The following is a 25,360-nucleotide window of genomic DNA, read 5'->3' on the forward strand; positions in this document are numbered from 1 at the left end:
ATTAAAGCAATCTGAATTTCATTTTCCGAGAGACACATCAAAACTTCAGAAGCATGACAAAAGTCTTATTTTGACTGTCAAATCATTATAGTATTCTGTAATCAGTTTGAATCTATCCAAAATGCCATATAATATCAAAATGCATAAATAATCTGAATAGAAGTCAAGGTGTTTGTAGAAATGATGTACTATAAAGGGCTACACACCCATTAGCTTGGCACTCTTCCATAGCTTGTAATATTGATAGAGATTGTTTTGGAGTGCTAATAGAGGTCCGAAGTGTGACGTCATCAATTTTCACTTTTGGCATTTCAGCATTTTTTATACCATATTCTGGTAGAGCATGATGAAAAACCCCATTTTCAAAATTTGGTGAGAATCGGTCAATGGGGGTCTGAGATATAACCTCATGAATACATAATTAGCCCCTTATAAAGTCAATATATAATTGGCCTGGTTCCAAACATTTAGAACCAGGCCAATAATACATTGACCATCAATGGGGCTAATTATGTATTCATGAGGTCATATCGATTCCCACCATATTAAGGTTGTGGGGGTTTTTCATCATGCATTACCAAAATATGGTATAAAAAACGCCGAAATGCAAAAAGTGATAATTGACGTCATATTTCGGTACCCTCGATTGTTTCTGAGGGCTAATAAATGCAGACAAGGATACAATAATGCACAAATGATTTATGTAAGTCAATCCAAATGAACTCATTTTAAAATGGCTTATTAATGCCTCTTGTGACAGAAACACACTTTGTTTATCCAGTCCTACACTCATTATATGTGCTAAATTAAGTGTAACTTATGTATGTAATCTGTTGAAGCCATGGTTTGAAACCACAGACTCCAAAGCCATATTTGCACAAATGTAACACCACTGATTCAAAGAATATTATCAGCATTACACTTTATAAAAAATACATTATATTTTCACTCTGTATACAGATTTTTGAACAAGAAAACCTGACTAAAATAAAAAAGAAACACAAGCAACAACAAAAAACAAATCTAAATAAAAAAAAATAAATAAACTTCAACAATATCAGGTAATTAGTGTCAGGCAATTCCATAAAATATGTACATCCAACCCCCTATATGTACATGTAGGACCTTTGTGTGAAATATTCCGTCTTTGATTTCTGGTTATTTTGACATTCTGTAGTGTCAAATGATGACTTGATCAGTTTATTAAGTGAAGTAAGAATTGAGAAAATCGGGGGACAGACGTACAAATGGGTTGACAATTTTATGGAATCGCCCTGATAATAAATAATGACTTGTGGCAATCACTTTATAGCGGGCCCTGCATGACAATGTTATTACTTCCCTTTACCATGCCAACCGCCTACAAGGCAGAAGGTCTCCTTTTTTAAAGGTCTTTAAGAAGGTTGTCATCAGGGAGATTGCAGGGGTACAAGTATGGGAACAGAATCAGGATTTCAGAGTGTACATTAGTGATGCCGAGAAGAGGCTCAATGACCACATTCGTTCCCAAATTGACTTGGCACCAACCCTAATGATGCCAGGCAATTATGCAAGAGAACTTTTCGATCTCAAGAATGAGGAATGCTTCCTTGAACTCATCTCTTCAGCTCAGATGAGGCATCATCTATCCTCTGTACTTGAAAAATTCAGATCACTTAGGAAGGTCTACAGAGCTCTTAAGCCAGTTCGAGACAAGGTCACCAAATATAAGGCCACTGCAGTGAAGATGGGCCAAGAACTGCTAGATGACTTTGGTTATGTTATGTGGCAAAATTACTTGCACAAAGTGATTGAACATGTGCAAGAAATCCTCGATAACCCAGATGGCCCAGGCAGCATTGGAGCTCTTATTGGAGAAGGGAGTGAGGCAGCAAACAAACTGTTTCGTCATCTCAGGGATTGTGCTTCAAGGAGAAGTACAGTTGAGGAAAGCTTGCGAGATGTCCTCTGGTTTCTTTGGATGTATACATCCCCGAAGCTGCGTTGCCTTGCGAGCAGCAAGTTTGGTCAAGAGAAAGTATCACTGTTCAATTTGTGGAGAGGAGGGAAACAGCAAGCCCTAGTACCAGCAAGTGAAATATTTGTCTTCGTTCATTATGCAAGTCAACATAGCATTTTCAGTTGATTATCCAATGATAAGAAAGTTGTAATTAGGCTCGAGCCTGTAGTATTTTCCAAATTTCATCCTATTTCATTTCTCAACTTTGCCTTCTATTACTCATCACCTTTGAGAGGACATTACCCTTCGATATCAGTTACTTCCACTCCCTGTTTAATAAACATGTCAACAAGCGGTCAAGAATGACCCTCAGCAGAGCACATTCACCTGTGACTCACCATAAATTCTCCGAATTGGTACCTCTCTCTCCCCTCTCTCTTTGTTCATTGTTTTTGCATCCTGCATCTCTTTTGGGATGAAAAGCTACCACTTTCTTTTCGAACACTTCTCAAAGTTTTCTTATCCAGTAAACACGCGTTTTTGAGAAAGTCATCAAATCACTATATACTTGTGTGGATCTCCTTCATTTCACTTGGAGAAAATTCAAGCATTTCATCTTCCACCGCATCATTTCAAATTTGTGTACTACCCTTATTTCTCCGTCATTTACACTAAGAGAAATCCAAATACGCTTGTGCTAGCCAAGTTATTTTTGTGATATAATCTTGTGGTGATTTTGTGTCATTGGGATCGTGCAATATTTGGAACAATTTGTTATATTGGATTGTCTGTCGGACCTCTACACGCCTAAAGTCGGTAAGTGGAGATTGGATTATTCCCATTGCACCTTATAAACCAGCCCCCGCTTCAAGCCGAATCGCACCTGGAGAGTTTACATTGGTATGAACTATGAAGCCCGTGACACTTATGAAAAATGGATTTTAAACAGCCTTGATACATTACAATCATGAAGCATTATGTCAAAATTATGGAGTTGAACTTAGTTCTTACAACTGTTGTAATGGACCTATCTGAGTATAGCTCTAATATTTTCTAGTATTTCTAGAAAACAGAAAACTAAAAAAATATTGAGTTTTTGATACACATGTTGTTTGTGACCATTGTTTTGAGTCTTTTTCAGATATAAAAAAAGTACAAAATATGATTTAATAGATTACTTTTAGTATGTTCATGTTTTGACCTGACAGATAGGTGATGATCTGACCTAAAGAATGTCGCCTTGCAACCAATTCTCAGCCAAGGGTCAGGCTGATGACCTTCTGTTCCTAGGGAGAGTACTCCATCACTGAGCCACCATGCAGTTTAATTGTATATACCATGGATATCCGTAACCCTCCGTCATGACTCACACCTATCTGGACAAGGGCTTTTACCAATAATGTTATCCATGTGTGATAAAATATAACATATGACTGGATACACAATCAATCACCTGACCAGATACAGAGTAATCACCTGACCTCACACACAACATAATACTGGCCACATACTTCTAATGTAAACACATTAGTATGGTGGATGTGTGTGGAAGTAGAAGAACAAATACTGCCAGTGATGAGGAGTGTGGTTTGTCGGACGGACTGGTCTAAAATGACATATTGAGGGCGTTGTACTTCCTAAGGAGCATGCGGACTGATCCAAGCTCTCTTGTCACCTGGTCTAGCCTCTCCTCAAGTTTTTCCTAAAATGACAAAGTGGAAGTGATTTTGATATGAAAGATGATAACAGTTATAAATTATATTAAGTGGAAAATGACAATTATAACTAAATTAAATCATATGTTTTATAATGATGAATATCCAATCATCAAATTAAACAAAAACTTCATTCTATCCATCGAAGAATGATGAGCTAATTTGTAATGAATTAATTCATAATTTAATTAAAGTAAATTATGAATTAATTAATTACTAATAATATTAGTAACATCCTTTCTCAATAGCAATGACAACAAAAATATTTTTCACTTTTGAAACCAAATATTTAATTCATTGGTGACAAATATAGAACATTTGGCTTGGCATTTCATTCATTCAATTAGGATTAGACAGGTGCAGTTGGTATCCAACTTCCTGCAAATTAGTATCAAATAAATGATAGATACAATTTCTTGACTAATTATTATGATTTCTGTAATTATTATGCATACCTGTTGTTCAATTCTCTTGGCATTAGCAGGTCCGGAGTTTGGCAGATGAGATAAGGCACTCTCCAACTGAAAGGGGAATTAAATAAAAGCATATTAGTCAAATAAAGAAAGAATAAGCTGGTCAAACTCTGGTGGTTTTTCAAAGAGCTGTTTGTTAGCTATCTGGTAGATTAATGGCCAAGGGAATTCCTACAATCTCAGGAAAAGGAAAATCCTTAATTATGAACCAATTAAATTAAAACAGGCCTAAAGAGTAATGCAAAACTTCAATAACTGTTACCACTTGAAAAATCACAATATGAAACAAGGCAAGAGCGATATTGTGTCTCGCCCACTTGTGAAAATGACCAGAAATATCATGATTTGCGAGGGCACGCAACAGAATTGTATCGAAACTTCATTGTGAAATGATTGGGATGATAACACTTGTCATTAGAGCCTTGCACGCAAACTTTAATGTTGACCTAAAAATGACCTTTGACCTTACCATGTGACCTCCGACTGCAGCATAACATGCAGGTCGCCTAAGTACATCTACCATCCAAGTTTGGTTGAAAAGTGACTTACGGTTGCGAAGTTAGGTGTCATAAGGGAGTCTTGCATGTAAACTTTAACGTTGACCTGAAAATGACCTTTGACCTTACCATGTGACCTCTGACCGCAGCATAACATGCAGGTCTCCCAAGTCCATCTACCAGCCAAGTATGGTTGAAAAGTCACTTACGGTTGCGGAGTTAGGTGTCATAAGAGAGTCTTGCATGTAAACTTTAACCCTAAAAAGACTGGGGGGGGGGGGGCTGATACAGCCCCCCCTCGGCATTTTTCGTGATAAATCTGCCGCGCAAATTTTTTTGACCCCGTCGCTCTCTGACTTTTTACTTTCAAGTCTCGCACAACCTTTGAGACCAAAATTGTGACCCCCGGGTACGCGATTCGGAAATTACGCAACATTTTGTAAGTGCATGCAGACCCAAAATTACTCAAAAAACATGAATTTGTGTACAAATCTAATGCAAATAGTGTTTTTTAGCCAAAATTCATAAATGTATCATTATTTTTCCTTTTACTGCTTAAAATCAATTAATTTTATCTTTTTTATGGTCAAAATGAAGTCCCCGACAATTTCCATTGAAAAAACAATAAAAAACAAAGAAATACATAAGAAATTTAGAAAACAATAGAATACATAAGAAAATAATTGTGATGTTGAAATTTTTTAAAAATAAATTTGATCAGGTGCCTATCTAGAGTATGTGAAGCAAAAATTAGCATTTCAGGGGCATTATTTTATTACCGGTAATTAGAGCAAACTTATGATTTTAAGCATAAATTAGCATAATTAATGAAACGTGAGATTTTTTGCAGAATTTGATGTTATACAGTGCGTATCAAAAAAAAGTTTACACTTTGAAAAAGCCCTGGGAATTAAAAAATATACAACATGTGGGTAATTTTTTCACATATGATTATGGGTTTGGGTCTCATCTATCCAATGAAGGTAAAAGTTTTGACAGAATGTTACACTTGAGTGAGCACTGTCCATTTTTGTAAAGCTCGCAGAAATCTGTTTGCGCAGAAATGCTTGTTTTCACGCTGTGTCAAGGGGAAAGGGCGAAATCAAACTTACCCTGTGAAGCATTTCTCATAAATTTCCCTAGCACTTTTAGCCAATTGAAATAAAACGGATACATTTAAGCATTTTGTAACAATTTTGCCGCCCAAATTTGAAATGTCAACACTTAGTAAGCACAACCTTTACCCTTTTTGTGCCAGCTGGATCTGAGGACATAACTGAATCTAAACAAAAGTTTATATCAGACATCTCCAGCATTTTTCACTAAGTTTTTATCATTTAAAGTCGGTTTACATTTCATTTTCATTTAATACTTGTTTCTCCACACTTTTCCCAAGCTTGGCAATGATTAACAAAATGAAAATCAATCCTTACCCATTTCATGTAAATCACAGCTCAGTGTAAAGCAAATATCGTCACGATGGACTCGGTGTGTGGGGGAGTGGGATGGGGCGCAATGCACTCTTCGAAGTGTTCGGGCAAGGAAACAAGTTTAAAAAGGTAAAAGATATCTCCATATCAATTTTACTTGCTAATTTCCACGTGTTCTTCATGATTAAGGTCTACTTTTATTCGCATAATTATTTCAAAGTTCTGCGCAAATCATTTTTCACCAACTTTTCAAAACTAAGTGGTGCTCACTCAAGCGGAAATATTTTTCGACAGTTATATCGTCATTTGCTTAAATGGATCTGTACCAATGCTAAAATGTGGAAAAATCGTCAGGATATTACAAATATATAATTTTACAGGATTTTTTCTAAGTGTAAACTTTTTTTTGATACGCACTGTAGTTTCGTAGATAATGCCATGGGTAATGCGTGTGCCAATTTTCGTAGTGATCGCGCGATCGACGGCCGAGATCATAAGGGGGGGGGCTGAATCAGCCCCCCCGTCTTCTTAGGCGTCGAAATAGCCCAGGCTATTTAGGGTTAACGTTGACCTGAAAATGACCTTTGACCTTACCATGTGACCTCCGAGTGCAGCATAACATGCAGGTCCCCCAAGTCCATCTACCATCCAAGTTTGGTCGAAAAGCAACTTACAGTTGTGGAGTTATGTGTCATTAGGTTTGTGACGGACGGACGACGGACGACATTTGGATCCCTAAGTCTGTCTCGCCTTCACCTCTGGTGGGCGAGACAATTATGATAATGTACATACATATAAAGCTTTAGTTTTATGAGAATGGATTAATTCTTTATTTAGCTTACCTTTCTTTTCTCTAACATGAGGTCATCTAGTTTCTTACTCTCTTTAGAAAGCCTTTTTAAAATGGCTTCTGGCGTCTCTGCCGTTTTGGATGTCATCTAGCGGGAAAAATCATAACCCAAATACGTAACATGTTTGAGACATTCTCATGACAAAAGACAGGGAAATGATGACAATAGAATGATTTCAAACAACAATGCATTAATAAAGCACAAAGCAGGATGCAAACAGAGGAAACATTTCTTGAGGCTTTAATATCATGAAGCACGCAATAATAATATGCCAGAAATTTGTGTGAAAAGGTGAAGAAAAATAGCCATGAAACGGTTTCACATTAACGATTTATTGCAAATAATGTTGGGGACCTTTTAGGCCTCCCCCCTTCAAGTCTTTTTAGGGTTAAACAGCTAATAGCCTTGATAATTTGAACAGCCTTTCCTACAATCATTACGTGTATTTTCCATTCCATTCAATTTTTTGTATTTCATCAAAATCAAATAGATTCTGAGTTATAAATTCAGATTATACTACTTCATCCCCCACAAAAACCCCAAAAGTTTATGTGGGAAAACTGTTGACAAAAGACCTCACCCTTTTGGCATTCTTGTCAGCAGCTAACCTGCTCTCTGCAAATCCATTCTCCCAGTCAGCCCTTGTGATCACATGACCCTCCCTTACATTCTGCAACGTCGCCTCAAGAGAGTCTTCACCAGCTGGCAAAAGAGAGAAAGAGAGGAAGAAACATAAAGAGTGCATGTGCCTAAGAAAGACACAGATTTGTTCCATATCTCATAGAATTCATGATACCAATTTTTCTTCTGAACCACGATAAGTAGCTATTTCAATTGGCATTAGACACTCCTAATTGGGCAATCATTTGTAAATAAATTTTGGGAGATGATTCAGAGACATTCTCCTACATGAATATATATAACTCTCCAAGGCCTGGTAATATAGGTGTTTGTAAAGTTAATTGATTTCACGAATGATTGGAACATGTTCTCATGCTGAATGAAATATCTCAGTTTTTTGTAGTGTTTTTACAAAGCAAGATTGATTATAGTAAAGCCTTAATGAAATTTTGACACAACTGTTGACAAGAATTTTTCCAAATTTATTAAAATGCTTGGGAATATGAATTAACACCCAAAAAGGTTCCAGTAATTTATAAAATCATTCATAAAATGCTTGTGAATATGAATTAACACCCAAAAAGGTTCCAGTAATTTATAAAATCATTCATAAAATGCTTGTGAATATGAATTAACACCCAAAAAGGTTCCAGTAATTTATAAAATCATTCATACCTATACTAACAGCTCAAGAAAACAGCACTTGAGTTAAAGCCGAATGATTTTTAACTCACCACCTGGTGTTTGGACTGATTTACTACTCATCTCTCCCTTCCTCAGATTCATCCCATCCTTGTTTTTCTTCTCCGAAGCTTGGAAGCTGGCTGACAGATTCCTCCTGGGGCTTGTCCTCTTCTTCCTCTCGCTTCCTCCCGTTCCACCTCCATCCTTGAGGGAATACTTCGCAAGGTTCTTCCTTGCAGCCTGACTTGGTGAGTCCGCTACCCCTTGCCTCGGGCTTGCCTTAGAGTTCCTGGTCTTACTGGACATTGCAGTGTCTGGACTTTGGTGCAAGGCCCAGACATGGAGACTGGAGTCATTCTTTCCAGGTTGGATGATATCTGCGATTGTCGACAGTTTCTTGTAAGAAGCAGTCTTTGCGGACCTCTCCTTCTCTTTGTCAAGAACAGGTGCTGCAGATACTCTCACCCTAAGTCCTATATTTTCATCTTTACTCTCAATTTGCCTACCCTTGTCTCTTCTCCCACCATTCTTCTCATCCTTTGTCCTCTTTTTATACGACACTAATTGGTCAACATTTGTCTCATTCTTCCTTACTGGTAAATCTCTGACAGGGATTTCAGTAGAATTCAAATGGGAACTTATGCCTGGCACTGTAGGTGATTGACTCGACTTATACTGGCTGCGTGGTGACTTGCCACTGCTCTGCCATCTATCAAACTGTGCTGCTGCTTTCATCATTGGTGAAAGAGGGCGCTCTTCAAGGTCAGAGTCAAAGGGGGCATGAAGTGTGTCGCGAGGTGAGGTTATTGCTTGAATTGGGGAAATGACATCACGTTGCTCAGTAGTACTGTGAACATTGAAATAATAACAGGAGAGTTTATCCACTGATTCGATTTTGACAGTTTTAAACAAGATTGTTTCAGATGTGCATAAAAACAAACTTGGAAAATTTCAATCATTATTCAAACAATCATATCCCAAGAGTGCACAGAATGGTGTGTTAGTGATGGTGCACTAATTTGTATTTCAAATGGTGAAACAAGTATGAGGTTTTGGCACCAATTGCTTTTGCACAACATTGAGTACCTACAATGCTTCCAATGCGACAATGCATGTCTGTACAGTATGAATTCATAGAACAAACATTGCTGAAAGGTTATTGAGTAGAATATCTCTTACCTGTTTGTAACATCGATGCTAGGAGCCTTTGCTCCTGAAAACCCTCCGGTCAATATATTGTAGTTTGCTCCTGATCGAAGGAACTTCCTGTCTTCCACACTCAGACGCAGACTGTCTCCTACACTCGATGGGCTAAGGAACAGAATGAAGAGATGTTAACATGTAAAGGCAAATCAATGACAAATTGAGCATGAACAAGATTGTCTTACATGTATATTTCTTGACATTCATGATTATACAACACAGTCTTCAAAACATAACTTTAGAATAAGTTAACAATTTCATTTATTTACTTTTGTTGTAATGGCATAAAAGTCTGGGTCATAGAACAATATACCAACTTGAATTTTGCAACTTTCACAATTTAAACCGAGGTCAATATTGTTAAACTTGATATTTTGGGAAAAAAAAGCAATACATTCATCCATTTCAACTAGAACATATTGGTGCAGTCGTTGTATAGAAAGGATCAAGTTAGAATTGATTGGTTCAGGGAATTGTTTAAAAAAATAATAAAGTTAAACATGACTTTATAAGTAGCTTATAAATGAATGAAAAATATATCCTTGGTTAAAATGGAATTCTCTATCACTTGAAGTTGCATTAGCTAAATCTAACAATATACAAACATACTATTTAACTTTTGTTGTCATATCGATAAGCACTTCAATGCAACAATTCAAAATTTGTCAGAACTAGATTAGAGGAGACTGGGATCTCCCATTAAGCACAAAAACATGTGTCTGTGGTGTGTGAAGGCACACATAACTTTAAAACAGCTTTATAAAAAAGAAACACAAAAATTCTAAGTTACACATTCACTCTCTCTAACTTACCTCTTTGCAGATGTTGCATCATGATGTGGACTGCCCTCTGATAGATTTGGTCTTGTTTCACTGGGACTCCTCAGGGAGCTGTTCACACCATTGAGATTCTTCACCGACTGCTGGGTTTCACCAATCCCACTTTGGAGGCGGGTACTGGATGGAAGGGGGCTGGTGGGGAAAGGACTCACCATGAGACGAAGGTCGTCATGGTGATTGAGGAGTTTCTTCTTTTCACCTTCAAGCTGTCTGATCTCCAGTTCCTGCCTGACAGCTGTCCTGAAATTTGAAGAAAAAAAACAAGAGCAAACTGTCAATATACCTGAGAGAGAGGGGAAATACCATGGATCATTTACTAGATCCCATGCAATTATATTCTACAACTCATAGTAAAAAACCTGGGGGCTGTTCTCTATAAAAATCCCTCTTATACATGAAATGTAAAATTCATGAAAAACAAACCAACACAAAGATATCCCTATGAAAAGGGAATATGGAGAACTGTTCTCATCAATTTGAACTATCTCCATGATAATGTCCAAATAAGCAATGACTAGAGCACCACTATGCAGTGTGAGTTGCGATATCTCATGATTTGAACGCCATATTCATCAACAATAATTATACAATGCGTCTTTTCAAGTTCAATGAACACCCAAGGCCATTTACTATGGTAGTAACTTTGCAATAAAATGGTAGCTACCATAACAATAGCCAATCAGAATCAAGGGTTCTCTACACTCAAATTTTATGCAACAGGGCCTATCTTTGAAAGAAATGCCCATGTTACCACTCTTTCATATGAAGGGACTCTGGCAAAGATGACACCCTTTTCCTTTTGAATCAAAACTCACCTCTTCAGATCAGTTATTGAGAGATTTGCCTCTTCTAGTTTCATTTGGACCTTCAGAAGCTCAGCCTGGAAGGATTCAAGGTAAGATTTAAACATATATTAGTCAAATGAACAAGATACATGAACTTTTATGTAAATAATGACCTCTGTGACCTGTGAACTCAAAACCTAATCAGATCATTGTCACTCTTATATACATGATTGGACCAAGCTGGTCCATCAATCCATTACTTATTTATCGTGAGAATTGAAATTGGAGAGATGGATGGATGGACATCCAACAAATATAGTGGTGGGCAGACGCATAAAACCAATTAAAAGTGAAAAAGAAAAAATTACAGAGGCTATTATCACCATATACCTCTTCCTCACTAAAACAATAAACATTAAACAATAATACAAAGTTACAAGTCCTCACATACTCTTTTCAATAGTTCATTTTTCTTCTAAATTCCCCCTATTAAAAACATTTGTGGTTATCAGATCACTTAAAAAGTCACAATAAAGGTGGTCACCCCCTCTGCCATACCCTGAAATATTAGCAACTATGGGGGCTACAAGAATCCTCTGTTGCAAATTCTTTTACGTGTATATTCCCTGACAAATAGGTATTAAATTTATTACCTGTGTATTATCATGCTGCTCAGTCAGCTGAGTGAGCTTTGCTATCAACTGTATATCGTAAAAGAGAAGAGAGAGAATGATTATAATGATAAAAGAACAAAAAAATGAGATATAAGTTAGATATCATTTGGGACATTGGATTCTTTGAAGTTTTATTTGATAAGCTTTTATGATACAAATTGGCAACATCATTGCGAGGTTTTATCTTTTACAATTTATGCAGCCAAAATCAATAGTCTTTAAAAAAAAAGTTAATTGAAAGCAGCAAATTTTAAGAATCCATGACATTGTCAATTGAATGAATATGTGGTTGTTTTCCTTTAAATATTTTAATAGAATTGGTATTATGCTTCAAATTAGCAACATTTTCATTTGGTTTCATAGCAACATTTTTTTTTTTACAATTATTGCAGTCTTTATAAAATAAATAAAATTGTCAATTTGCATGGAAAGCAGCAATTCTGAAGTATCCATGACATTAATAATAATAGTACATTGGTTGTCTAGCGCATATCATTGCCCATGGGCACTTTAAGACAAAGAAAGAGGATTAAAGCTATATGGAGACTGTCTCAATCATAAAACCGCTTAAACAAATAAGTTTGGAGGCGAATTTTGAATGCAGAGCATGTAGATGCCTCCTTTATGGAAGGAGGGATTGTATTCCAAAGTTTGGGGCAGCACGAAAAAAAGATCTCTTCCCATAGAACTTGGTCTGAACAAAGGAAACAAAGAAACTAAAAGATCACAAACAAAATCTGTTTCTAATCACAAGCACCCCCTGAAGAATTTAGAGTGATTATATTGGATTTCATCAGCAGAGAAGTTGAGCTCCATTCCTAAAAACTGAACGATTGATTGTATATTTGATTGTACAATTAATGCAATCAATTGCTAAGCTTTGTCTTACAGGGCACTGATGGTATTCTTATAGCTTTGACCAAGTTATCCCTAGGTTTACTTAGACCACACTTCTATGGAGTGCCACTTGCCAAGTACCACAAGACTATTTTAATCCTGCACTGGAACAAAATAACATTTTTGCAATGAAATTTATTTAAAACAATAATAGCAGATAAATATCAACAAATTTTCCTCAACATTGAGTCCAGCAGGTAAATCATAGCATTCAAAAGAAGAGTAGGCGAATATTATGCTTAGAAGATACACAAATCTGAAATGTTACCTCGGATCAACTGTTAAATGAATACATTGATTGTTAATTCAATTACAATGGCCTACCTTACTCAGCATAACCTGATCTCTCTTGCCTTCATTCTGCTGTGATTGCTGTTGCTGTAAAGTACAAAATACAGAGCATATCAAAATAAAGGGAGCCAAAATTTAGAGGGTTGATTACTTAAAACAATTTTAACTCATCCATTCAAATCTGTCTGCATTTCATTGATACATCATTCGAAATATAGAATTCATGCCTGAATACAATAATATTTTTGTCTGACAAGTTGTGAAATCTTTGATTTTGATTGGCTGAGTAGCACTGTTACTATGGTCAATTTGATGTGTCAAAGATAAAATGGGACTTGTCAGATACAAAATCTGACATTTTACGAAATGCTTCCCAGGAAGACAGCAGGAACAAGTTCTATATTTTGTTGGGGGGGGGGGGGGGTGGGGATTGCATTGTTTGGTATTGGTATCTGCAGCTTTAGAGTACTTTTTTACCTCTTGAGCTTCAAGGAGCTCATACTGTAGCTTCCTATTCTCTCTATCCAGTTTGTTGAAGTCATCTTCTCTTTGTTTGACCAATTTGATGTGTCAAAGATAAAATGGGACTTGTCAGATACAAAATCTGACATTTTACGAAATGCTTCCCAGGAAGACAGCAGGAACAAGTTCTATTTTTTGTGGGGGGGGGGGGGGGATTGCATTGTTTGGTATTGGTATCTGCAGCTTTAGAGTAATTTTTTACCTCTTGAGCTTCAAGGAGCTCATACTGTAGCTTCCTATTCTCTCTATCCAGTTTGTTGAAGTCATCTTCTCTTTGTTTGACCAAGTGAAGAAGGCCGTCAGCTCTCTTCTGAAGGATCTCAATGTTGGTATTAGCAAGACTGTACCTGTCCGGCCATTCCAACTGCAAAAGTAACCCAACAAATAAACCATCAATTTAATTTCAATTTCAATTCAATTCATTTATTTTTCTCTTTTAATCTTTTCACACTTACAACGATAGTTCAATTTACATACAGCGTGCTCAAAAGTTAGTGAACCCCACCCAGAAAATGATCATATTCAAAGTGTTCAGGTTCTGCCATGTTTTAGATATTGAATTCTGACTTAGGTGATAATAAAATATTGCATTCCACAAAGTTTGTTTCTCTGGACTCGCCAAACAAGTAGTATTGTTGTCAGGGGTTGTTGTCTACATTCAACACTCTCAACATGAAGGAGTGCATTTTGTGGTGGGGTTTACTAACATTTGAGCACAACTGTATATACGACATATAACATTTAAATCAATTTCTACTGGGCGTTGTGGCGTGCGCCTGTAATCCAAGCTGTGGGGAAGTTACAAATTGATGCAGAAGTTCGAGGTTCGAGCCCTGGTCACGTCTTTCGGATGGTGACGTTAAAGGTCGGTCCCAGACGTAAATAATCATATCTGATTGATACATTTTTTTTTTGTTTTGAATACATGTCTGACAAAACTAAAATACACACACACTACAATAATGGCATGAAATCGAAAGGTAAGAAGACCTACTAATGAGCAGAGCTCAGAGGGTGGAGGTCCCCTTTTCTGTAAACATTTTATATATCATAACAAATAATACCAAATTGAAATAAAATAAATACATACATAAATAAAAAATGAAAAGAAATAAAAAAATTAAAAAGAGAAAATATAAGATATTGAGAAGTAGCAGATGCAGGAGGGGGCGGGTGCAAGGAGCACATGCCCCCTCTACATTTTGAGATTCACCAATTGAACATACATTTTGATAGAGCCGAGTCTAAGAAAATTTGTAATCTGCACCCCCTCTATTTCAAAGTCATAGATCTGGCACTGTCAAGGGTTGAGAAAGAGAGGGATGACTCATAATGTTTTTAAAGAATGTGGTGCAGTGCAGCTGTTGGAGGAAGGCTGGCTTTGCTTTCAGTTTCTTGCGATCTTGAAAAAAACAGTATAAATCAAGTAAACATTGAAAGGTCTCATCAAGTGTAATCAATTTACCGCTGTAACTGAGACTGTAGGCAAGTAACAAGTTAAAATGGTCTATATCATCACGATACAAAATCCATGACTAGGATTTGAACTTATATTCTTGTGCAGCAGAAAGGGTGTATAATCAAATTTAATTTTCAATTCGATAGTAAGAGCTCAAAATACTTACCAATCTGGATTCCAGCGCCTTCACTGTATTTTCCAGATCCTGTATTCGACTGAAAAAGAGAAATTATAACACAAATCTTTATTAAAATGTTCATCCATCTCCCCCCTTCCTTATCTTCATGCTGGTATTACTTTAAGAAGAAATGATATTCCATTGATGATACAGGTAGCATTATTCTAATAGTGACACAATATCCTATGAGTCAATATAGTTCCAACCAAGCACCTTTGTGAGACTTTTGACTAAAATTAGTCCAAACTTATACCTTACATGTAATTTACAACATCTAATTTCCTGTCAAACACAAAAAACCTTACTCAACAAAAGTGTTAATTAAAAGGAAAGATGTTCATCAAGATAATATGTTTGAAATTCTGCAACTCATCCCGCTCCTTCATTCCATGAATATGAGTGTTGCTGTACAGTCAAGTCTGGGTGCACTTGCTTGTATCTCCTATGAGATTCACACTGGTCACGTTTTCTCACTGATAATAGGGGGTAGACTCACCTATTAGCAGCAGCGAGGCTGGTCTGTAGCTGCTGGCAATGCCTATAGAGCTTGCTCGTATCCGCTCCCACCAGCTCTTCCCCATGACCATTCCCGATGGCAGATGATGCTAGCCTGGCCTGAGCAAGCTGCTTACGAAGATCCTCAAGCTCTCCCTCATAGTATGCCTCCATGTCAGCGATGTGTCTAGAATACTTCTCCTGAAGGTCGATGCGACTGGATGAAAGATTGAGGGTTGATAATAAGAATGGTGTTCATGTGGCTATCATTAATAGATTTTTGCACAGAATAATCTTGATTAAAAACAAAATACCTTATAAGTCAAAATACCATGTAAAGAGATTATTCCTTCATTGGCCTCTTTTTTCAATTTTACATATATGCTTTCGCTCCTTGCTATTTTTACCTATAGGTGAAACCAGAGGTTTAAACCATGTTTCTAACTTTTTTTTACTCCCTTTGTTGATATTACTAAAAGAACATAACATGTCCCCCCCCCAAAAAAAATAGTTATCTGCTCACTTTGAAGATGTCCTCGGACTTTCCACAAGCTTGGCTCCATTTGAGTTCTTATTCAAATGCTTGGATGATACCATTTCATCCTGAGGGGTGTTCTGTGCATCATCTGACAGCAGGGAGTCCCTCTCCATGGATGGTTGCCCTCCCCTCGGTTTAGAATGGGGTAGGTCCTTGTAGGTATCTCCTTCCTCCAGCTTCCAGTAAGTAAAATCTGAATAGATGGAACTGGTTTCTTCCGCATCTTTCCGGAGGAAAAAAAAAAAGAATGGAACAGAGGTTAAAATGTCTCAGGTAGGATCTGAATACATCTACCTGGTTTATTCCGTATCTGTTTGGAGAAAATGAAATGGCACTGGAGTCATACATGTTGTCTAATACACTAAAAAAAAAAGAAGAGTATTTGGCTTGGATGACATTTTTAGCACTGACAAACTAGGAAATACCAGAAGCACCCCTGTAACTGTAATTTATATGTTCATTGCACTCTAAACTTCAGAAACTAGCAGAACATAGAGGAAATGTAGTGCATAACATTGGCTCGAAACAATATTTATTAGCCAAGGGTTAGATGACACACATGTTTTTCACTGTGCTACACCAGCATGTCTAGTGTTACTAAACTGAAATGAAATGAAAGCTCAAGGCGAATAAGACCACAGTGAAGATAATGCGTAAGTATCAACATTTGTCTTTTTTTTTTTTACTCGAGTTGGCAATAATTGCTTTTGTTTTTATTTCAAATAACATTTACAATGGTGGGAAAAAAATCATAAGTCTAATTTCCAATCAATAAGCTGTATTCCTCCTTCTCCTCTCAACCAGAGTCAAACAGCCCATTAAGATAAAGTAGGAGAAAGCTAGCAAACACCTTTACTATTAAAATATGTAAAGTAATTCATGTCATGTCAAAGGATTTGCTTCTTAAATAAACTCTTCTGCAGATATAAGGTCAGCTCTAGTGATCTTCTTTCATAGATAGAATAGGGTTGTTTTGTTTTTATCTGTTTTTCTGTATTGTTTATTACTTTTTCTAATCTAATGAAGGGCTCAAGCTGGTATGACCTAATGTAACTGGAAAAATCACAAGCAATGTTTGATGGGGGTAGCACTAGCCATTGCATCCTTGACCCTAAATAGAATGGGCTATTTTGATGCCTAAGAAGACTCGGGGGGGGGGGGGGGGGGGGGGGGGGGCTGAATCTATGATCTTATGATCTCGGCCGTCAATCGCGCGATCGCGACGAAACTTGGCACACGAGTTGCCCATGGCATAATCTACAAAACTACAAGATCAAATTCTGCGAAAAATCTCATTGCTAATTAATTATGCTAATTTATGCATAAAATAAATATTTTGCTTTAATTAACTAAATAATGCCCCTAAAATGCTAATTTTTGGTAGACAGACACTTTATATGAATCTGATCAAATGTATTGAAAAAAATTTTCAAAATCACATTTAAAAAAATGTATTTTATTGTTTTCTAAATTGCTTATGTATTTCTTTGTTTTTTTACTTCGCGTACCCGGGGGTCGCCAATTTGATCTCAAAAGTTGCGCGAGACTTGAATGTAAAAAGTCAGTGAGCGACACGGTCAAAAAAATTTGCGGGGCAGATTAATCACCAAAAATGTCGAGGAGGGGAGGGCTGATTCAGACCCCCAGTCTTTTTAGGGTTAAAGCAACAGCTTACAAAGTCAACTTTGTTCTGCATTTGGCCAAATAAACAGGGCCTTTGGGGATGGAGGGGGGGGAGGGTGAATTTTGTTAAGTGACAGAAAGAGACAGGATAACCGCCACACCTTTTTGAAGTTGCGTCATCTGTTGCAACCTCTTTTCTTGTTGCTGCAACATATCCTCAACCAGTTGTTTCTGGTGTGTCTGCATCTGTTGCTGGGTCAACCACTCTTGCTGTAATCTGTTGACCTGGGACTGGTATTCCTGATGCAAGGCAGCTTGCTCCAACTCAAAGTTACGCTGCATCTCCTCCAGTATGGCTGCCTCAGTTGCTGTAGCTGCTTCAAATACAAATTTAAAATACATGGGATTCTTGACAGCACATTTTATGTCTCTGCCATTGCCAGACACCCAATTTAAACAAGTGGAATGCCTCTGGATGTCTCACCTGCATCATGCGATTCAAAATGCAGCAGTGCTGACTTTGAAAACTACTATAACTCGCAGAAGATGTTCAGTGATACTTGGTTACTCTATGTCCATGTTTTATGAAGTAGACCAATACACTTATAGATATGATGGTAATTCAACAAATACCCCCAACATGGCTTAAGTTCATTGACCTTACATGACCTTTGACCTTGATCATGTGACCTGAAACTAGCACAGGATGTTAAGTGATACTTGATTACTTTTATGTCCAAGTTTCATGAGTCAGATCCATAAATTTTCAAAGTTATGATGGTAATTCAACAGATACCCCCATTATGGCCAAAGTTCATTGACCTTTGACCTTAGTCATGTGACCTGAAATGCGCACAGGATGTTCAGTGATACTTGATTACTATTATGTCCAAGTTTCATAAATCAGATCCGTAAACATTCAAAGTTATGATGGTAATTCATCAGATTCCCCCAAATCGGCCAAAGTTCATTGACCCTAAATGACCTTTGACCTTAGTCATGTGACGTGAAACTCATGCAGGATGTTTAGTGATACTTGATTAACCTTATGTTTAAGTTTCATGAACTAGGTCCATATTCCAAAACTTAACCTTGGGTTAAGATTTTGATATTGATTCCCCCAACATGGTCCAAGTTCATTGACCCTTAATGACCTTTGACCTTGGTCATGTGACATGAAACTCAGGCAGGATGTTCAGTATTACTTGAATAACTTTATGGCCAAGTTTCATGAACTAGGTCCATATACTTTTAAGTTATGCTGTCATTTCAAAAACTTAACCTTCGGTTAAGATTTGGTGTTGACGCCTCCGCTGTCGGAAAAACAGCGCCTATAGTCTCACTCTGCTATGCAGGTGAGACAAAACTTGTCAAATGACTTCTGCGATTTTGAGCTCTTTTGAGCTGAAATTCACATCTTCTCATTATTACTATTATTTTGAAAAGTTACATCTGAATTTGTATCTTTTCAACAAACGCTGCCAATCTGAAGAGCAGAAGCAGATTTATTTTGATCCTCCAAGCTCTGTGCAGCTCTATACTGAAGCAAGCAATCTTTGATAGTGTTACCTTGCTGATGTAGGTTTCTATGAGCCTCTCCTGACTGCCTATGACCATGAACATCTGACCACGTGGTCATCTGGGTAATGTCCAGAGAGCTGGACACACAAGTGGAGGTCTCCGAGTTGTTTTCTGCCTGGTCAAGGAGTGGCACCTCCTCCAAATTCACTTGGCCTGTATCAAATCAATACATCAAAATAATACCATTCCACACTTTGATGGTTAATAACCAAAAGGTATAATTACGTATTCTAAACCCTGGTTTAATTTAACCCATGGTCTAAATCTGTGGTGCCAAGCAATATCTCTAGGTTTTTATGAGACATCAGTCAAGATAGACAAATATCTAAGTAATCAATTTATAAATCATATTTAGCACTCAAATAATTGCAAAAAATTGAAAAATATGATAGGTTTCTTCACCATTAAAACATAGCCCAGTAAAAACAACTGGAAATAATAAATATAATACATTTCTTCATCAGTAAAACTTGGAAAACAGCACAGTAAACACAAAATGTACACAGTGCAGAATGATATCAGACACTTGTAGCTTACCATAATTTTATCACAGACTAAGACCATGGTTAAAGTTAAAGCACAGTTTCGAATCTTGGCCATATACTGTAGTTTATCGTTTTTGCAATTACCTGTATCGGCCAGACAGAAACAATATTACCCTAACAGAGCACGAACATTAGACCCAGTCACATCTTTCAGATTGCAGAGATGCTAACTGATAGCTCAAAAAAATCCTGAAAACCCAGGCCGGGGGTCCAGGGGCCCGCCCAGGGCCCCTGGCGGGGTCAAGGGCGAAGCCCCCTGAAGCTGGAACGTTTTCTTATTCTTTAGAGGGCTGAAATCATTAATCTACAGTAGTACATAACAAATAATTAATGACATAATAAACTTCATATCATAGGCAGGTGCTCAAAAAAAAAAAATCATGTAACCCGTACTCATTACGGTACAGGTTAACCTGCTGCGGGTTAATATGCTGCGGCCAATGGGTGCGACTCGGGACGGGTGTATGTAGCAGCTGGGGTGCCCTTTTTCACTCACTGTACTCATCAACAAGACAATCCTATACTATTGAAAATCCATAAATCACAATTTCTATCAAAATGATGGATAGTTCACACATATGAATTGATGAATACGCACCAGAGAACACATGGGAAATCAGGGTCGAAATGCAGTCCACGCCGATTACCGGTAGCTGAAATCCCGCGGCAGACAACCAATCACTCATGCAGCAGCAGGCAATTGCAGCCACACCGGGCCGTGCTTCGAGCGGTTCTACCGGGCGATCGCCCGACTGGGATAGCGCTGACACCCGTATCCCTGCAGGGTATAGGGCGGCGTTTGCAACTGCTACAATGTATTGCTCGCGCGTACCGTGCAAGTACAGTACCAGCTAAACTTCATGCTGCGCACAACGCTAATAATTTTCCGTCTGCGCAAATTGGCCATCCAAAATTGAAATTGCGCTCTCCGTAGCGAACTCCGTGACAAGATTTGGAGGGGAAATTTTTACGGATTTCACTTTGACAATCGATTTTTTTTCCGGAATATTTTTCAGCAAAGGAAAAAATCCGGAATTCCGGAAAAATCCGGAAAATAAGCAACTCTGAGATTGTGATACCAAGCGTTGATCCAAGATGTAAATAACACATTGTTGTGACATCAGGTATCGCTGTAACATTACCGATTGTAACAGGGCCTCTGCGAGACCATTGTTGGCACTAATAAAGTTTCTGTGCGGCTGGTACTGGATAACAAAGGGGAAATCCTCAGCTTTTCATTAATACCTTTCATGCACCATTGATACTATGCATTAAACTTGAAAACAGGTACAGATTCCAACCTTTACAAGTCTTAGTAAAACAGGTGGAGCGAAATAACTGATGCCTCACAGTCAGAGAAAAAAACCTTTTCAGTCTCGCATTCATTAGCATAATATGCAAAAAGGCTCTCGCAAGTGATGTTCAGTAACAAAAAAAAAATGACTCAGCTGGAGCATCAGTGAATTTTTTCCTGCCTATTTTCCAAAACTTGCAAAAATGTAATTTTGCACCTGTTGCCTTAGCCCAGAGAGGTACACAGCTTTCACAAGGCCAAAGGTGAATTCAAAGTAAAGATCTGACATAGCAACACACCATGCAAATATTAGTGTGTTATTTTTCTTAAATCCCCAGCTATGCCTGGCATGACTGGAACTAAATACATGTACTGACCATGCAATGGATCTGGCTCAATTCATATATTTTTATGTTATTTTTTTGTTTTTGTTTCAAAATTCTTAGCAATGGCTGGCATGACTGTGCTTTGGAACTAACAATGCACTTGTCATTTTACATATTTCATTGTCTATTTCTCTTTTTTGTTTGTCTTAGAAGCCCCAAGCAATGACAATGAGATACATTCTTTAAAACAAAAGATACTGACAAAGAATACAGTTGAGGGGGGGTGTGGGGTAGGGGCACTACTCATAACAAGATAATACCCCATCGATCTGTGCATACCTGATGCATGTGCGGAGTCTACGTCTTGAGACTGTGTTTCGCCACTATCTCCTTCCTCTGTACTGGCACCTTGGACGTGTGGTCGGACCCCTGAGGTAGCAGGTCCATGATCAACAGCACCATTCTGAAAGCTCTCTATTCCAATGTGTGTGGGATGAGAAAAAAAATAGAATTATGAAGCAAATCATCCAAAATATTCACAAAATCTTCTTGAGTTATGGAGATTGAATGGATACATCTTGGACATTTGTCAGAAATCAGAAGTACTAGGTTCATGATCAATGGCATCACTCTCATGGCTCTCTATTCTAATGATTGAAGGAGAGAAAATAGAATACCATAGCCCATTATATAAAAAAAGGAAAAAATAACAGATTAGTCTTCAAAATTCAATCAGATATAAAGGATAAATTTGTGTATGTGCATTACCGGTAAATTGATATAAACTACTTGCCCATTTTGATGATCTAACTCAACTTAAATACCTTGACATATACACAGAAGTCTGTATTCTAGCATTGACCATAGTGTAAACAATGAGAACAAAATTTATCAAAATAGGGGCAGGTATTGGTATTTTTTTCTCACCATCATTTCTTTCAGTGATGAGTTGGTTTTTGAGCCATTGAAGCTGTTTTCTATGGTGATCCTGCTGGGCTTTCATTTGTTCTTCATGCTGAAGCCTAAGGGTTGTAAATAGCTCACCAAGATTCTCATCATCTTCTCTAGGTCTTCCTGTAATGAAAATAATGGGATTGTCAACAGATACTGCCTATCATTAAGAAAAAGCAGAGCGACGCTTTTATGTCCCAAGTCAATCAGATATCGTGAGTGATTTTAACAAAGTGTTACAGAGGCAACCAACCTCTTTTTAGCACATTTTCAACAAAATGTAATGCAATTATAAGTTAGCACAAATTAAAATAAGCTAGTGCAAAATAGTTTGGGGCAAGATTAAGCAAGATAGTGGAACAGATGGGTGAGAGATTTCAGACTGACTTGGGAACTGGGTGTGATGTTACCACACTCCTTACCAGGTATGTGTGACATGGAATAAGAGGGTTGCATTTTCAATTTTTGGTTGTCTAGATAAGTGGTGTTAAATAATGAAATCGATATTCACCTATTTTCTTTATTTCACCAAGGGGTAGAGAGGAATGATTACTATATTTTGAAAACAACATGAAATTTCCAAACTCTACAACATTTATTGTTATTTTCATTTTTTCTGCCAATTTATTATGCCCATTGTGTAAGTCCTGATTTCATACTTATTCATTTGTCAATGTTTTGTGATTATCTTGTTACTTTAGGGTAATAGACATGTTTGACAGAAGTACTTATGTGTATTCATGCACATATTTTGTTTGTGTTTAGTTATTCTCAAGCACAAACAGGGTATTAGATGGACCCTTGTTTCATGTTTAATCATAAAAAGGTGCACTCAGGCATATGGGGGTTAAGGGAACATTATCGTCTGCCCTTCAAATATCTGACCAGTTACCTTCTTTGCAACTTTGACTTTCAATATTGTAGTCATTGTAGAGTCCTTCGTCCTGGTCATTCCCAGTGAAATTGCTTCCTGAATCAGATTGATTGATGTCCAAACTTGGGGCACCAGCAAACAGATCTCCCATGACAGCATTCAGTGAGGTAGGACCGAGGGATGTCGGACCAAGGGAAGTGGGTCCCAGGAATCCAAACGAGGGTAGGTACATCACCCTTGACTGCTGGAATTGACTGGTTAAACAAGGAACACTCGGCATCAAATATTTCACATAATGTCAAGCATAGCCTATGCATTAATAGACCAAAGGGGCATTTCATGAAAGTTGTCAGCAATGACTGAATTGTCACCGCTGATGATTTCAGTGGAATCCTTGGTTGTGATTGGCTCAGTAGCTTTGACTGTTGCTATGGTAACTATCAGAGAAAGACAGCTTGTTAGCAGGCCTGTTGTTAGTGCCAACAACTTTTATGAAAAGGTCTCCCGTTAACCATCTTAAAGAGGAATCCAACCCTAGAGTCCAATTCATAAAGCTGTTTGTAATTTATGCATGACTTACATGTAATACCTGAGAAATTACTCTTTCTTGTGCTAAATGAGATACCCCAATTTTCCACATATTCCTGAAATCAATCCCTAACAAATGTCATTATATCAAAATGTTTGTTAAAACAATAATTTTTATAAATGAAGATAAGAATGACCTTTTTCTGATAGGGATAAACTATTGAGAATCTTATTTGGCAAAAATAAAGATCACCTGTCATGCATCAAGTTGTGCATTAGCTGTATTTCACCAACATCATAAAATAATTTGTGAAATCACAATAATAGTAGCAAAAGGATGGCAGAATTACAGATGTTAGAGAGATAAGACCACCAAATCAATGCAAACCTTGAATTGGCAGCTTTTATAAACTAGAACATGCCCATAAATATTAAACAGAGCAATGAACAGCTGGACCATGTGACACAATAATTTGCAATCAACTGCAACTAGCTCTCATTGGCTGTTGTGGGTGGGTAAAAAAAGCTGTGCAACTAACTACTAATTTGGTTGGCCATTGTAAATTTACAATAAATTGTTCTGATGTGTGATGCAGTAAACAGGTAGGCACTGTATAATTTGAATTTTTGCTGAGTAAATCTGTTTAAAAACTGCAACATGTACATGTAGAAGTAAATAGAAGTACTACATTGTATAACAATGTCTTTTGTGACAGTTTATTTATACATGTATAACATCACCTGTATAAATAAGAAAACTACACAAACATGTATAATTGTAGTGCAGTTACGTCATAATACTACACTGTGCTGTAACTTACCTTTCTCCATTATTCATCCTCAAGAAATTCTGTTGAAGATGTTCTCTGGTAAGATCAATTTCTTCAATGTCTTCCTCCTCTTGATCTTCCTTCATCCCATCATCATTCTTGTCTTCCCTCCCAAACTGCTCTTGTCCCTTGTAAACTTTGGAAGATATCTCATTTGAATGCACCTCTCCATCTCCTTCTGATGCTGTGCTTCCATCTTCCTCTTCCTGTCCATTATCAAGGTCATCGTCAAGGTCATCACTGCCACTGGCACGATTGCTCCGGTGATGTCCACCACCATTTATCTGAGCTCTAACTCCACCATCCCTCAAACCGCTTCTGCCTTCCATCCTCCTTTCTCGACCCGCTTCTCGCTTATCTCCGTTATCCAGACCAACCCTGAACATCTTGCCATTTTCAAGTTTTCCTTCCATGTTGGAATTGGGGTCTGGATCGTCCTCGTCGCTGCCACCAGACTGACTAACATCTTCAGGTTGACCCCTGACTGGGTGATATTGTCTGCTTGACTTCTGCCTCTGGGTCACAGGATCGCTGTCCCATGCACTGGTATCATCCGATGACTCTTCTTCAGAAGTTTGCACCATGTTGTCATCTTGATAGATGCTTTTTTTCTCCATTACCCTTTCCGCCATGTTACTTCAATCTCACTATTCTATCGCAACAAAGAGAATATTTTTGATACAATTTGGTTGATCCATTGACACTTGTCCAATTATC

The 25,360-nt window shown here is 37.6% G+C and overlaps 1 protein-coding gene across 3 annotated transcripts; it reads right to left on the bottom strand.

The window, feature by feature from the left end:
* Positions 1-1,338: 1,338 nt before the first annotated feature.
* Positions 1,339-25,360, bottom strand: LOC121408547 (myosin heavy chain, striated muscle-like). Of its 3 annotated transcripts, none has more exons than XM_041600047.1 (21): positions 24,635-25,360; positions 23,304-23,539; positions 22,388-22,534; positions 21,800-21,934; positions 19,284-19,448; positions 17,876-18,088; positions 16,077-16,314; positions 15,555-15,770; positions 15,047-15,095; positions 13,705-13,785; positions 13,377-13,457; positions 12,933-12,986; positions 11,691-11,738; positions 11,068-11,132; positions 10,226-10,492; positions 9,390-9,521; positions 8,261-9,057; positions 7,486-7,607; positions 6,897-6,992; positions 4,110-4,175; positions 1,339-3,641 (listed from the first exon to the last, which is right to left on the bottom strand). In XM_041600047.1, the coding sequence occupies exons 1-21, from the start codon at positions 25,273-25,275 to the stop codon at positions 3,546-3,548; spliced, it is 3,945 nt and encodes a 1,314-aa protein (XP_041455981.1). In that variant the 5' UTR covers positions 25,276-25,360; the 3' UTR covers positions 1,339-3,545. The 3 variants fall into 3 exon arrangements, with proteins under 3 accessions (XP_041455981.1, XP_041455980.1, XP_041455979.1); XM_041600046.1 differs by having other exon boundaries at positions 17,876-18,091; XM_041600045.1 differs by lacking the exon at positions 13,377-13,457 and having other exon boundaries at positions 13,624-13,785; positions 17,876-18,091.

This window comes from Lytechinus variegatus, chromosome 2 (assembly GCF_018143015.1).
Source record: "Lytechinus variegatus isolate NC3 chromosome 2, Lvar_3.0, whole genome shotgun sequence".
NCBI lineage: Eukaryota > Metazoa > Echinodermata > Echinoidea > Temnopleuroida > Toxopneustidae > Lytechinus > Lytechinus variegatus.

Excerpts from the sequence above, each read along its gene's own strand:
- LOC121408547 (XM_041600046.1), bottom strand. The coding sequence starts at position 25,275 with ATGGCGGAAAGGGTAATGGAGAAAAAAAGCATCTATCAAGATGACAAC. Across the intron at positions 23,540-24,634 it reads AGGATGAATAATGGAGAAAG|TCAATTCCAGCAGTCAAGGG; the intron begins GTAAGTTACAGC and ends TTGTTTAACCAG. Across the intron at positions 21,935-22,387 it reads CATCACTGAAAGAAATGATG|AGAGCTTTCAGAATGGTGCT; the intron begins GTGAGAAAAAAA and ends ACATTGGAATAG.